The sequence below is a fragment of the Chenopodium album genome, chromosome 6 (assembly GCF_948465745.1).
Source record: "Chenopodium album chromosome 6, dcCheAlbu1.1, whole genome shotgun sequence".
Lineage (NCBI taxonomy): Eukaryota > Viridiplantae > Streptophyta > Magnoliopsida > Caryophyllales > Amaranthaceae > Chenopodium > Chenopodium album.
In genome coordinates this window covers 14034542-14049287 of record NC_137839.1, presented here as the reverse complement: position 1 = coordinate 14049287, position 14746 = coordinate 14034542, and the positions used below count along the sequence as shown (strand labels likewise).

The 14746-nt window shown below is 33.2% G+C and overlaps 1 protein-coding gene across 1 annotated transcript; it reads right to left on the bottom strand.

Moving 5' to 3' along the window:
• Positions 1-10345: 10345 nt before the first annotated feature.
• LOC145635890 (non-specific lipid transfer protein GPI-anchored 31-like) lies at positions 10346-12117 on the bottom strand. The gene is made up of 3 exons (XM_081687259.1): positions 11669-12117; positions 11528-11560; positions 10346-10719 (listed from the first exon to the last, which is right to left on the bottom strand). Exons 1-3 carry the CDS (start codon positions 12006-12008, stop codon positions 10520-10522), a joined length of 573 nt encoding a protein of 190 aa, XP_081543385.1. The 5' UTR covers positions 12009-12117; the 3' UTR covers positions 10346-10519.
• Positions 12118-14746: the final 2629 nt, after the last annotated feature.

Genomic DNA, 14746 nt, shown 5'->3' with positions numbered 1-14746 from the left:
GGTTTTGTTTCATTATTCTTGATTCCTTTTCATAACCTATAAATACCCTTGAGCTATTATTTTTTATAGAGACAGAAAAACACAGAGTATTGTGAAAACCCTAAACACAATAAACACAAGTCATTCCTATAGAGATCTGAGCAGTTTTTGAAGTAATTCCAACCTTCCAATCGGGGTACGGAGTTGGAAGGTAGCTGTGTTACCCTTGGGGAGCATTCGTCACTGAGAGCCTCGTACCGGTGGTGGCGAAATACGCTTCTAGGGCAGCCGTAAAACGCGTCACAGCTTTTGTGAGATCTACAATGGAGTATTGTATTTTTGCCGTAATTTCTTTACTATTTTCATGGTTACAACATCTTATTTCCTGCAATCTAGAAGCGTATTTTCTGTTGTAGCCTTGTATTTATTTGATACAATTATATTATCAATTGTTCGGGATATTATAGATGATTCTCGTTTCGCGCTAAATTCAGAGAATTAATTAAATCTTTGAGGTTTGGAGACCTCACTATTTCTACGAATTATCCTTTGCCGAAACGATTCAATTAAGCAAGGGAATTTATTCCAAATTTGTGGTTTGCATATTGTGTAAGTATGCTCCTTGATTTATGGTATTGTTTGATTACGAAGTCTGCAACAAATTGAGTGGAATAAGGTTGCTAAGCAATAAATTTTTCAAGGAAAGTCAACTAGAGGTGGTTTCTTCATTCCACGAGGCAATGATCACTGCTAGTTTATTGAGGAATGTAATAGTGAACGATCTAGCGCCTAGTCGAAGTTTTTTTTTTATCGTGTGTGAAGATTATTGTTTCAATGCTGCTTGTACAAGGAGGACTTTGTCATGTGGCGGCTAGCATGAATTGGCAATCAAATTATTCTTGAGTCGGTCACGAGGATGTGTTGAGCACTTGAGTAGAAGCTAGTCAACACCAAAGTTAAGTCGAGCAAGTGTTATCTTGTCTAGCGAAGCATATAAGGTGGGCAGCTTGCAAAGGCATCGGAAGCAAGTGCCAGAACAAGGAATCCATGGGACCTCAACGTGCTTGCTTGAGCACTACCAGGAAAGTCTCTCCTCGTTTAATTTCTAACTTTGTATAATATTTTATTATTTTCCCCTTATGCATGTCAAGTTCCTTGTGATGCCTTGATATGTGATGTGGGGTGCTTTGAGTTGGAATTGAGTCCAACAAGTATGTTAGTTTGACTCTCCACAGTGAGTGTGTTGAGGAAGTAGCTTGTTCATGCGTGCCTATATGCTTAGTTAATTTGTCAAGTTGTGAGTTACTTACTTCTGCTTATTATGTTGTATATTATCCATCGATTAGGTGCATTGATTGATTAGGACTTGTTTGTGTGACTCTCGATTATTCTTGAGTGTTATTCTTATTCCTAATCTAGTGGCAAATGGATATTATGTTTGTTTAATTTAACTAAGTCAATCAATTGTGAGTATACGACTTGAAGGGTACGTATTTAGTTTATATGATTTAATTCATGAGTACTTAGTTAAATTGTTAGACTTGGAGATTGAGTAGAATTGTGAATGTGTTGCTATTCTACTTGTTGATGTTTGCGTGAAGCATAACTTCTTTTGTGGTCTAAGTGAGACAATTGTTTATATCTCCTAAGTTTATACATAGCAGAAGTAAATGTGTTATCTCGACCAAAGCCTAAAAGAGTTAGGTTAAGGTTGTTTTTAGAGAACAAATCCACAATGAAATAATTGGAGGTATGATCCTATTGTTTGGAGAGGCCATTTAAATTGCTAGTGTTTCAATGATTGGTTATTGAAATTTATATGGAGGTAGCAATTTTATTGTTTTCAGCTCTCTTTGTTGGCTAATGGTTTGTCTCACAAAATGTGTTTTAGCCCCGTTCTTGATTAACAGATTGGTTATATATGGGATAACCTAAATGCTTGTTGTGTAGGGGTGTTTATGGAAGGTGAGATGTTCCTTATTGTGCTTCGCAATTTATATTTGAGACTCTGCGATGTTGTGATTATATTAAACATGCTGAATCTAATATTGTTTATTTGTTCACTCATGTGAGTGATCTTTTCTTAATTAATTCATGTGGAATGTGTGTTTCTTTAGCATAAACCTTTATGTTATTAATTTAAAGGACCTAATGTGTGGTCTATATTGAGTTATGCTAATGATATATGAAAATCAATTAAAGCAGAACATACTGGAAATTATGGAAGTAGTGAGATCTCTGCTGCTTTACTTATTCTAGTTCACAAGTTTAATGTATGTGGAACTATGAGTTAGGTGTTTAAGTCTAGATGACTTTGATATGACGAATCATGTATGTGAAGTTTCTCAAGTACGATTTATATCATGTATTAACCTTGTTGATCATGTGGGTGTTTCCTTTGTTTCTTAAGCTTTGGTCTGAACAATGTAGTTGATGAGTGGATCAACTAAGGTAAGTATTATGGCTAAAGCATGAACTAGTTGAGTTTCGTCTTGTGTTTACTTTCATGTTTGAAAGGTTTAGATGGATTGTTTCTTGGTATTCCAGTAATGGTGGATAGGGATCCGAAACCATATGAACATACCATGATAAATGTTACTTGAACTAGTTTGAAGAGAAGAAATATGTGAACATAAACTTAAGCTCTTGTGGAGTCTTCTGCTTGAGATTTATATGTCTTACCTTACCATGGAATGTCCTTCGGTTGTAAGTGCCTTTCAAGGAAACTAGTAAGGTTTTGGTATACCTTGGAAGGGATTGAGGGTAAGATATTGTGTTTTCACGATATACATGTAAGTTTGGTATTGACCCAATTTATTACTCACTTGTATTATGAGCTTGTCACTTTTGCAGTCAGGTTGCGTATGCTTCCTAACATGATTGATTAGAAATCATGGTGTTTGTTAGTGATGCAATTATATGAGACAACTCAAGGTATGAGGCATAACCTTCATATATTAAATTAACTTTTGCGGTTAATGTGGTGAGTGGACTAGACAAGTCATGTGGGGGTCAAATGTAAGTACCCAAACTATGTCAAATGTTTTTCATTCTTGACATGTGAATGTAATGATGTACTACATGTGTGTTTATTATGATGAGCATTGATGTTAGTCAAATGCTAGTCTAATCGTATGTTGTTGATTACACATGTACTGATTGATTGAGATTTAAGGTCTTAATTTTTATCTATGCCAAGATGAAAGTACGAGATGATGAGCTGAATGGTGTGATTCTAGATGGTAAGATCATTAAATCGACCAAGGTATGTATTGAGCTTATTCTCACTATGTAGAGAATTTGATTTGGTTAATATATTGGTCATGTTGAAACCAGAGTTGTTGGGTATAGATTAGCCTTGATGTTTATTTCAATATGCTAATGATTTGCAAGTTAATTGATGTAACATATTATTCTTGACATGATGTAGCTTTTCAAAAAGAAATTTGTTGGTTCACTTAATTTATCTAGACAGCATCGTCCAATCGTTGTTAAAGTTGGGGCAATGCAGGGGATAAAGGTTAAGTAAAACAACAAAAAATATGATTACCCTATCAGTGTATATTTTTACATGTTTATGGGTTGTTTATTTTAAGTTATTTGCAAAGCAAAAGTGTGATACACGATCCAGCTGGAAGCAAGGATCATTGCTAGGGATGATAAGTGTCAAGAATATGAGTTATTGCAAAATGAACTCTGGAAGTTGGACCATTGTGGGGGTAAGTTGATCCTCATGTTCTCTACATTATTTTTCACAAGTGTCATTGTGTGTGTTGTCAGGAACTATGGAGGTAGTGACAAAGTAAGACATGGCTTGTGGAAATGGTACTCTGGTTGGAGTATGTAAAGCTAGAGAAGAACCATACAATTCCTTAAATAAGGAATAAAGTATGACTTGGTAAGAGTTTGTCGAAGGGAATGAACTAAAAATCCTCGTGGTATGTCATTCTCATGGTAATTAGTTGTGAGGATGAGTTTATGCTCTTAATATGTCTATAGCCCGAATTGGGTGGTCCTATTGTGAAGGACTTGATAGACGTACCACCAATATTTATCTATGAAATGAATGTTATTGTTCATGATGAATCTATAGCCCGTATTGGGTGGTTCTATGAGAGAACTTGATAGATTCACCATCGTTGTGAAGTTGAGCTTCATGTTGAATGTATCTAGCCGTATAGTCATCCGATAAGGGGTTGAACTATAGGAAGCCTAGATAGATGTGCCTATGTGTTTGATTGTGAGATCAAACATCAGTGTTTTGATGTATCTATAGCTTCTATAAGTGGTCCAAATAATCGGACTTGATGGATACACCAATGGATAGGTTGGACGTTGTCCTTAATGTTTCATATCCCTTTTGGGTGGTCTATGGGGCATATAGACTAGATGGGGCACCTATGTGAGTGAGCAGGGTTGGCATCCTCCTATGGAATCTATGTAGGTTCCTAACAACACTCACTAGAAATCCAAGGGAAAGTTGGCCTCGTATGACATTTCATGCGGACGCGGAATTATTTCAAGCCTCTAAAGGTATAGTGTGTGGTGTCGGGTTCTTTCAATGATCTTAGGAGTTCAATTTATACTCTATAGAATTTTGAACACCCCACTCCACTAATGTATTAGTTCAATCATTATGGGTTATTTCACTTATGCACTTATCCTTTCATTTACTGTTCAGATTTCTAGATCTCATGTTCGATTGCATTTGTGGGGGATTGTTGGGAGTAATGCAAGTCGAAAGATTCGATTGTATTAAGCTGTGTTTAATGATAAGTTTCTTTTCTTGCTTGCCCTGGCAGGGCGGAATTGCCCTGGGGGGTGGGGCAAAGAGAAGTAGGATATTCATCAAACTAGTTAACTCTGTACTTTCGTATCCCACTTGCCCTGCCAGGGCGACATTGCCCTGGCAGCCAGGGCAAAGCTTCAAACTTCTCAGTATCAATTTTTACCCCGCGCGCCCGGTAGGGCTGACTTGACCGGGCAGACCGGGCAAAGCCTAAAGTCGGGTTCTTGAGCTGTGCTTGTCGCGCCCGGTAGGGCGGACTCGCCCTGGCAGACCGGGCGGACCTTGCAAAGCTTCGGGAACCGCATTTTGGCCGGGTTTTGTTTCATTATTCTTGATTCCTTTTCATAACCTATAAATACCCTTGAGCTATTATTTTTTATAGAGACAGAAAAATACAGAGTATTGTGAAAACCCTAAACACAATAAACACAAGCCATTCCTATAGAGATCTGAGCAGTTCTTGAAGTAATTCCAACCTTCCAATCGGGGTACGGAGTTGGAAGGTAGCTGTGTTACCCTTGGGGAGCATTCGTCACTGAGAGCCTCGTACCGGTGGTGGTGAAATACGCTTCTAGGGCAGCCGTAAAACGCGTCACAGCTTTTGTGAGATCTACAATGGAGTATTGTATTTTTGCCGTAATTTCTTTACTATTTTCATGGTTACAACATCTTATTTCCTACACACTTGACTCTGCATCTTGTTTCATTCAATATCGACTACATACATTAAAAATATAAATAAAATGAATGTATTGAATATTTGATCTCATGACCATTATAGTTTATAAGACTAACAATGCAAAATTTATTATATTGTTATTTTAAAAACTAATATACTTGACTAGTATAAATATTTAATAATTCTTATTATAAGTAATATTAAAATAAGTCACGGTGGACTAAAAGTAAACTAGGAATAGCTGAAATAAAATTGAAAATTATACCAATGAAATTAATTAGGGCTCTATTGTCATAAAAATATTTAGATAATAAAATACAAAGTCTATTGTACGCACACTTTATTGTAAAGGAAGAAACAAAAGTTAAAATGGTAAGAGATATTAACATGAATTCATCATTATAAATACTCCGCATATAAGTCAAGAAGGGGTAAAAATATAACATTAGTGAAGGGCTAAAAAGAATTGAAAAATGATGCTACTAAAATAAGAATTCATTTTCAAATTATAGCCTAGAATATATATACCAGAAATTGAAATATGATTTGATATTAATAAATGTGTTAGGATCCTGAATTCATTTTTCAATCTTAAATATATTAATCAAAGTGAGATATTTTGATAGCGGTCAAATTTAAAATTATTTCAATTGCACACCGTCATTCACTAAGGGCTTGTTCTCGTCACCTCATAAAAATGAGTTTTAGGTCTAATAAGTTAGATCAGTTATAATAAGGTCCAATAATAAGTTAAATAAGGTTTAATAAGTTACATTAAGTTAAATAAGGTCTAATGAATTTCAATAAGTTCTAATCAAGTCTAATAATAAGGTCTAATTAGTAGGGGTGTCCATTCGGTTTTTGGTTTGAATTTATTTTTGAGTTTTTAAATACCAAAATGATACTTAAAATAAAAATTTATAAAAAAATAAAAAGCAAAATGTGTTTCTTTTGTACCTCCACAAGATTCGAACACAAGATGACTATCCATCATAACTCAAGGGGTTTGTTTATTAGACCATTGGAAAATATTTTATTTTAGAAAAAAAAAATAGTTATTAAAGATTAGTTATACATCTAAAAGTATATCTTTGTTCCCTTCAAAGAAATAAAAAAATTATGTTTTGTTAACAACAAGGTGTTCTCCATCTTTGTACTTCAACTTAGGATAATATACAAGCCTCCCACCATGCCAGATTGTACACCTTATGGAATTTGAACATGCCATTCTGATCTTTAAAATGCATGTACTAAAAATGGATCTAAGAAAGAGAAAAAAATGTGTAAAAGGGAAAAAAAGGGCAAAGTGGATTGGGAGGTGATGGCGGTTGGAAGTCTGGTCCACATATTCCACAACACATACCATTAGTTTTATTAATTCATTTCAAACTATAGTGTGTACTAGCATTTTAAACATGTTGTACGGAGATCTCATAGTGACACGTTTATCAAACAAGATTTTATTAAAAGAAGAATGATTCTTTAAAATAAAAAATGTTTTTAGGGGACAAAAAAAAAGATGATTTTATCATGGTCGCAAGGTTCGAACACTGAATGCATTTGAATAATACAGCATTTTGATAATATCAACACCATAGGACTAGGGGGGTATCAGCACATTCACTAGATTACATATTAATATGTATTATTAGTTGAATAGGTTCTCTTTTTATGTTTATCAAAGTAGTGAAAATTTTAACTTATTAACATACTTTTTGTTTTAAATAAAATAGTTTTTTTTTTTTTAAATACTAATAAAATAGTTATTAAATATAAATAATTTATATCTAAACGTATAACCTTGTTTCCTTCACTAACATCAAATAATTAAAAACTAAATAAAAGATATACGTATAACATTGTTTCATTCACTAAATTACTTTTATGTTATTCTGATATTTTAAAATTAGATATGATATGTAAAGTTAAAAATAATTAAAAACCAGAAAAAAAAAAAAATACAATTTATGCTGTCACAGTGTTCGAACAGTGGTTTGATGCATGTATGCACATGCAGCTTTCAAAGTTAACCATTGGACTAAGGGGTATCAACACGTTCATTATGTGGGAAAAAAACTATATATTACAATGTTTGTATGAGCGTCCCAACAAATTGTTTTCTTGGAGTCGATTCAAATTCCGGATCGTTTGTTTTGGGTGAATTGTAAAACATAATCTTTAACCAATTTTGCAGTTAATAATTCTAAATCTGTTTTCGTTTTTCACACCTTCACCATACTTTCATTCAAATTAGTTTATTCTTCAAATATATAATCACCACAATTCATTTTAATAATTGTAAGTCACACCACGACGGGCCGGAATATACATGAACATTATAAAAAATTCACCGACGCCGATAGGTTGTTCACCGGCAACACATTCACCCACGGCGTTCGCATTTTAACCAACACCTTATCGCACCGCCATCAATCTGTTTCACGCTGAAATTCAGAAAATCAGATTTGTATATTGTTCTTCATTTGTTATTTACACAGATACATTAGAGGGGAAACATTAGGAGAGAGAAATTAGGAAAAACGACATATGCATCCCATAAGAATCCTAAAAATTGAAATGTTAAGTTAAATCAAATATTTTATTTACATTTTATTCATTGCTTTTCATTCGTTATTTACACAGATACATTAGAGAGGAAACATTAGGAGAGAGAAAAAAAAATTAGGAGAGAGAAAAAAAATGAGGTCAAAAAATCTGATTTTTTTTTGGGGGTTATATACTACATTAATTTGGGTAGGTGAAAGGATAGATAAATTTGAAATTCAAAAGTTGAAATTTAAAAAACAAGTTTGAAATTCAAATGAAAATGAAGGTGGCCCACAAAAAAGGAATATTCCCAATCAACCAATAGGAAACTTGTGTACAAGATTTCTTTTGTACACTAAGTGTACCTTAAATTGCTCCCTATGGCTACATATAACATTACCCATTAATTAATAAGAATTCAATAATCTTGTATTTAGAAGTTTAAACAAAAGATACATTGGTGAAAGTATATTCACACACTCTCGAAGTTAAAAATGGAGTGTCAGTGCACATAAGTTAAAAATGGAGTGTCGTGCGCATAAGGCGGTTTGATCATGGAAGTATTAAAGTGTTGGAAACTTTATCAAAAACCACCAACTAAAAACGCTTTTTGTTTTTATTATTATTATTTTTTAGAAGAACCACCCACAATTAAATAAAATGTTGTAAAAACCACCCAAGCTAAAAAAATGTTATAAAAAGCCACCCATTGTCAGAAATAAATTGTTGACCGCCCTCCCCTTGCATTGACCATCCTCCCCATCCTCTCAAAAACCCTAGAATTCACCGGAAAGTTCGGCTGCCCCTCCCCCCTTTGGTGAATTCTAGGGGTTTTCGAGGGGATGGGAAGAGTTGTAAACACCAGGGGAGGGCGGCCGACACCGGTAAATATGGTCAATAGCCTAATTCCAACAGTGGGTGGCTTTTTACAACATTTTTTTTTAGTTTGGGTGGTTTTGTACGACATTTTTTTTATTGTGGGTGGTTTTTCATAAAAAAATTTGTTTTTAGTGGGTGGTTTTTGACAAAATTTCCTTAAGTTTTTTATATTAATATCCTACACTCAAATGGGTTATGAGGCCGGGTTCATCAAGACTAGTTTGGGTTTGAATCAAAAGTTGGGTCATTTTCGACAATCAGGTCTGTTTCTGAATTTTGATATGTCCGTTATGTGTTAAAGTTTGTTGAGGATAAAAATGGTCATTTAATCAAACCATGTAGGATGCGACGATTGAGACTAATCTATCAAACCACCAGCCAGGGGCACGTTCACGGGTGGATCAAAATACGTAGTAATGAAATATGGAATACAAATTAGCTACAGAAACTTGACAAGGTGTTCCAACGAAGCTAGTGGCCTGGAGAACAACCCGTGCCCATGCCAATCATGTCCACTCATGAATTCTATTCAAGTTATGTTATAAATCAGCTCAAATACTAAATCAACCAAGAAAGGAGATGAGTTTCACAAGTGTATTGATCAACAAGGAAATTAATGAACACTCGCCCTAGACAATCTATTATCTTTTGGTTCACTTCTCAAAGTGATTACAGAAAATGAATGAATACACTTATCAAATTAAAATATTTTAGCTTTGGGATTAAAATATTAAAAAGGGTTAGATACTACGATTATGTAGTATACGCAATAATTATAGGATTACGGAGTATATCATCTAATCTCTTCCTCAGAGTGCTTGCTATGAAGCTGTGTTACATGTTACAAGTTACAGCTCTTATAAGTATAAGGGTCTGTTTATATTTACTGAATTGAGCTGAACTAAACTAAACTAGACTGATTGGAGCTAAACTGAACTGAATTGAATATTTTATGAGAGAAGAAAATTAGGAGCTGAATTGAAGTGAAATAATGGGAACTAAATTAATCTGAACTGAATTAAGGTGAAGTGAACGAACCCTAAGACATTGAGAAAGTATAACAGAGTATATTTGTAATTCGAAATTTATAATAATGCTTAATAATTGATCATAATAATGAATAATGATAATAACAATAACATGAAAACATAATAATACATGGAAAAAAATATATACTACTGTTACGACGGCATATAAGAAGTTAAAAATGAAAAGAATTGATTATAAATAAACATTTATTACACCAATTTACTCGTAAATTGTCGATAAAATTCTCGACTTAATACTAAAAAAAAAAATATATATATATATATATATATATTTAATACTTGGCAAGGGCTACATATAACTTTACCCATAATATATGGGTAATATATCATAAACATAAATCATAATCAAGACATCATAAATGCAATAGTTAGAGATAAGAAAATATAATCAAGAAATACAGAGAAATGTCTGGAAACATAGAATAAATAAAGGTCTCCTCCATAATCAATTCCAATTCCTCACCACCACAAAACCAAAAAAAATTAAAAATGTGGGTCAACAAATGTAAAACAGAATAATAGTAATGTTTAACCAAACAAAGTACTTTCCAAATATGCTACTACTACTATGCAAAATTAAGCTCGTCTTTAAACCCCTTAAAAACTTGATAAAAATGCTCCTAACGCTGCTAGACGAACAACAGTCAGTTGTGCTGAGATGCCTGTAGCAGAGGATGCACCATTTGGGCTGCTTGGTGACATTGCAGGTGATGATACTGTGCTGCCTCCCGGACCCATTGCTGCTGCTGGAGCCATCGAAGCGCCTGATGGAGCACCCGCCGGAGAAACCATACCAGCTACAAGTACAAAAATGACAAGGATCACAGTTAGTTCAATAGCAAAGGATCATAAATAATGTTACAGGTTAATAACAGAGGATCATTGATACCAATCAAGTAATTCAGGAAATACAATTAGTCATTTATAGCTGTTGAATTAGATAAACAACACTGATTGATCCCTAAATTATGCAATAATAATGTAACAATTATAATCAATTTGAGAACAAGTAAATGAGTAGGTAAAATATTGAAAAAAACTATGTAAACACAAATTAATTAATTATTCTAAAATCCTAGAAACAAGGAAAATATTCCTTAACAAATTAAAAAATTAGAAATCCCACAAACATTCTAAAGATCCAAACAAAAATACTACATACTTCAATTTCGATATTCAAATCGTCGAGAACACAAAATAAAATTGTTTTTCCAGAAAAAATAAAATTGCCCCTAAAACCAGGTTTAAAAATCCACTTTTATAAAGTCCCTAAAAAAACCCACTTTTGTAAAGCCAAAAAAAAACAGCATGCTGAAATTTCAAGCTAAAAGGAACCCTTTTTTTTTTCTATTTATCTTATTTTTATAATCTGTAAAATTTAAGAATTTTACTCCTAACACAAAAATTTCCAAAAAATTCACATTTCCAAAAATTAAAATACGTATTTCGTATAATTAAAGCATACAATTGTTTTATTCATATACAAAAATTAAGAGTAATTTAAGTATTTCGTATAAAACAAAAACAAACGACAGAAAAAAGCGACGGAAAGCAATACAACAGAAGCGTCGGAAGTAGATAAATACATCGGAAGTAGATAAATACCTGGAGAAGGAGCGCCAGTTGGAGATATATCCACTGCAAAAACAAATTTATTAAAAAAAGAAAAACAGATTATTAAAATCGGCAAATTTTTTGTTAAAAAAAAAAAATAAAAAAAAAAGTTAAAATAAAAAACAAACTTACAGCCACATTTGGCAGCAGAAGGAGCATGAACATGGCAAGCATCAGGAAGACCAACAGCTTTAGTAACATTCAAAACGACACCGAATTGAGCACTACTCTTAAACCCTTCACAAAGACACTCAGCATTCGTTTTAAGTACAGATTTCAACCCTGAACAACAGTTTCCTTCTGGTTTATTCACTGTACTTCCATTCGTTACGTACGAAAGACAATCCGACATGCTCAGCACTACGCTCGTGCAGTCCACCGGTGCGGGCGATGAGCCCTTTGACTCCACCGTTGCAGCCATTGCGATAGCAACTGACATTAGGATCACGTACTTCATAATAGTTGCTGCCATTGAAAGAGATGATAATAAGATTTCACAAATGAGATGAATGAAAGAAAAAAAAAGAGAAGGGAAGTTTCACAAGTTGGTTGTGTTTGTGTTGGTGTGGTGGAGTGATGAGAGGAGAGTGAAGGTTAAAATAGGGAGGGGGGAAAAGGAGGGACACGTGGCGGGCATCGAGGGAGTATAGGGATGAGGGAATGTTATGATGAGAAGCATTTGGGGTTTTGAAAAAATGTGAAAAGGGGATTTTTGAGGGGGGTGATACAGTGGGGTGGCTGTGTGGGAAGGTTTGGTAAGGTCGAATAGGAGGATGACACGTGTGAAGGTCAGGGGTTTTGATGGGTGAGTCAATGAGGGTGGACTAGGATGGTTGAAATGGGTAAAAAGGGTAACTGTTGGTTTTAGTTTTTACTGTTTTTACTGAAAGGTGAGTTTGTTTACCAAATGAAGGGTAATTAAAATTGATTGACTCTGACTTGTATGTGAGTAGCAGAGTAGGGTAAATAAGGTAGAAGATGATGGGAGATTATGATTTCATATTTGAAACTAGGAATGGAAAAGGTTGTTATTCTCTTTTTATGATGTTCAATAATGTTGGTTTACTCATAGGTGTTTTAAGATTGTATGGAAAATTGATGCGAACATATTTCGGGCTTGATGTGTGTGCAACAATGCTATAATTTTCATTTTTCATTGTATAATGTGTTTATGTGAAACAAATTTTATGTTATCTAATTTAACATGTATTGTTTTTTTTTTTTTTTTTTTTTTTTTTTTTTTTTTTTTTTTTGAAAAAAGTCCTAAAGGACACTAAATTTCATTCATATAAGCCATACGGCTGCTACAATTGACAATGAACGATAATGAAAACGAATTTAACAAAATCAAACAAGAATTAATCGGGGAAGGGCTAAGAATCCAGATACATAAATATAACAATTCAGCATATTCTCGATTCGTTGTCTCATACAACTTTTTGAGTGGATCCTTCATCGCTTCGCAATTTTGTGAGAAAGTAAATTCTTGTACTGATTCTGTAACTCGAATCCGAGCCACAACCAATAGTAGCCCCGCACAACCGGAGACCAAATTAAGCACAAATAAAACCTTGTCTTTCGAAGGAGTACGAAAAACCTTGTCTTTCGAACGAGAGAAACCCTTTCTTTCGAGGGAGACATTATTGTAACCTAAAACAAAAGACTTAAAAGTAAATCAAGATTGGGGCTTTCCATTGGTAAAATCCGATGGAAGCCCCTTTAAAATTGACAATGGAGACTAGGTTTAGGAGAGAGAAGAGAGAAAAGGAGGCTAGGGTTTTTTCCTTAACATATATTGATTTTTATTGTGGTAAGCCCCGTCACTAACAATATGGTGATTATAGTCAGTCCCTCCATATAGGTTTTAGAATTGTTTGCTAGTGTGTGCAGGGATACAAATTTGAAAGATCCGTCTTGCAAATTTGTGGAATTGCGAGACTGTTGGTATAAGGGTGCAGATTTAGAAGATTCGTTTTGCAATTTTGCAGATCTTGATAATCGATCAAGTTTTATCACTTTTGCGACTATATATTAATGGAGCTTCGTCAAGAACGATACAAAATTGCAAAGACATTTAAAATTATCCAAGAGCAGCTCATAAATGATGTCATTAGTTTAGGGGTGTTTAATTCTTTATTGAGAATGTAGATCTCTTAAGGGATGATTATAGGTGTCGAATATCTATTACTATTAATGAAATCACCTCTCCCTATTCTATTCCAAAAAAATAAAAAATAAAAAAATTTAACATATCAAAAGATTATTTAAACTAATTTTAATAGTAAAGTAAAACTTTACAAACTTTTAATAAAATGAGGTGTACAATAGATATTATATTTATATGGGTGTAAAGTTTTTTTTTTTTTAAATGCTTACAGGGGCCTAAGGCTCCGGATATGAGTGTAAAGTTAAATTAAAGTGATAAAAAATTATTCCGATATTGATAAAAATTGCACTGATACAAATAAATTGTAATCTACTAGTATATTTAATTAATTAATTTACAATTATTAGAGGAGTAAAAATATTGAGTAAGTTGCCTCAAATGTATTTAATGTACACTAGCATATATATAATTGTAACCTAGGTCGCTTGATTTAATTTCCTTTTTGGTTTTGAAGCTGGTGATCCCATGCTAATATTAGAATGACTCAAAATATGTGACCTACAATTTTTACAAATGAAGTGAGTACTTTCTTTGCATAGTAATAGTTAGATAATCTTGGAATTTTACAAGTATGAGTTATCTTTAGCATTTTCCTATTTTTATTATTATTATTATTATTATTATTATTATTATTATTATTATTATTATTATTATTATTATTATTATTATTATTATTATATATATATATATATCCGAATTGAGCTCGTAATTAGTAAAAAAATAACGTAAGTAGTGTCTCATTTTTACAGTTTTCCACAAATTGATATATTTTTGTTACGCAAAATGAGGCACTTATGTTATTTGTTTGCTAATTTCGAGCTCAATTCGGATCTTTAAGGACTGAAATGACCTCTAAAACCTTAGCCGAAGATTTTTCGACATGTAAATCGATGTAAAAGTTGAATTGGGCTGCAATTTGCAAAAAAAAAATAAAAAATAAATAAAATAAAATAAAATGGCTGCAATTTGCAAAATACGAACTTTAAATGGTTGCAATTTGCAAATTTTCCTATTTATTATATACTTCCTCCCACTGTTTCACA

Bases quoted from the DNA above. Each gene is read 5' to 3' on its own strand.
- LOC145635890 (XM_081687259.1), bottom strand. From the start codon at position 12,008: ATGGCAGCAACTATTATGAAGTACGTGATCCTAATGTCAGTTGCTATC. The intron at 11,561-11,668 runs GTAAGTTTGTTT...TTGTTTTTGCAG, and splicing joins TTCTGCTGCCAAATGTGGCT to TGGATATATCTCCAACTGGC. The intron at 10,720-11,527 runs GTATTTATCTAC...TTGTACTTGTAG, and splicing joins AACTGGCGCTCCTTCTCCAG to CTGGTATGGTTTCTCCGGCG.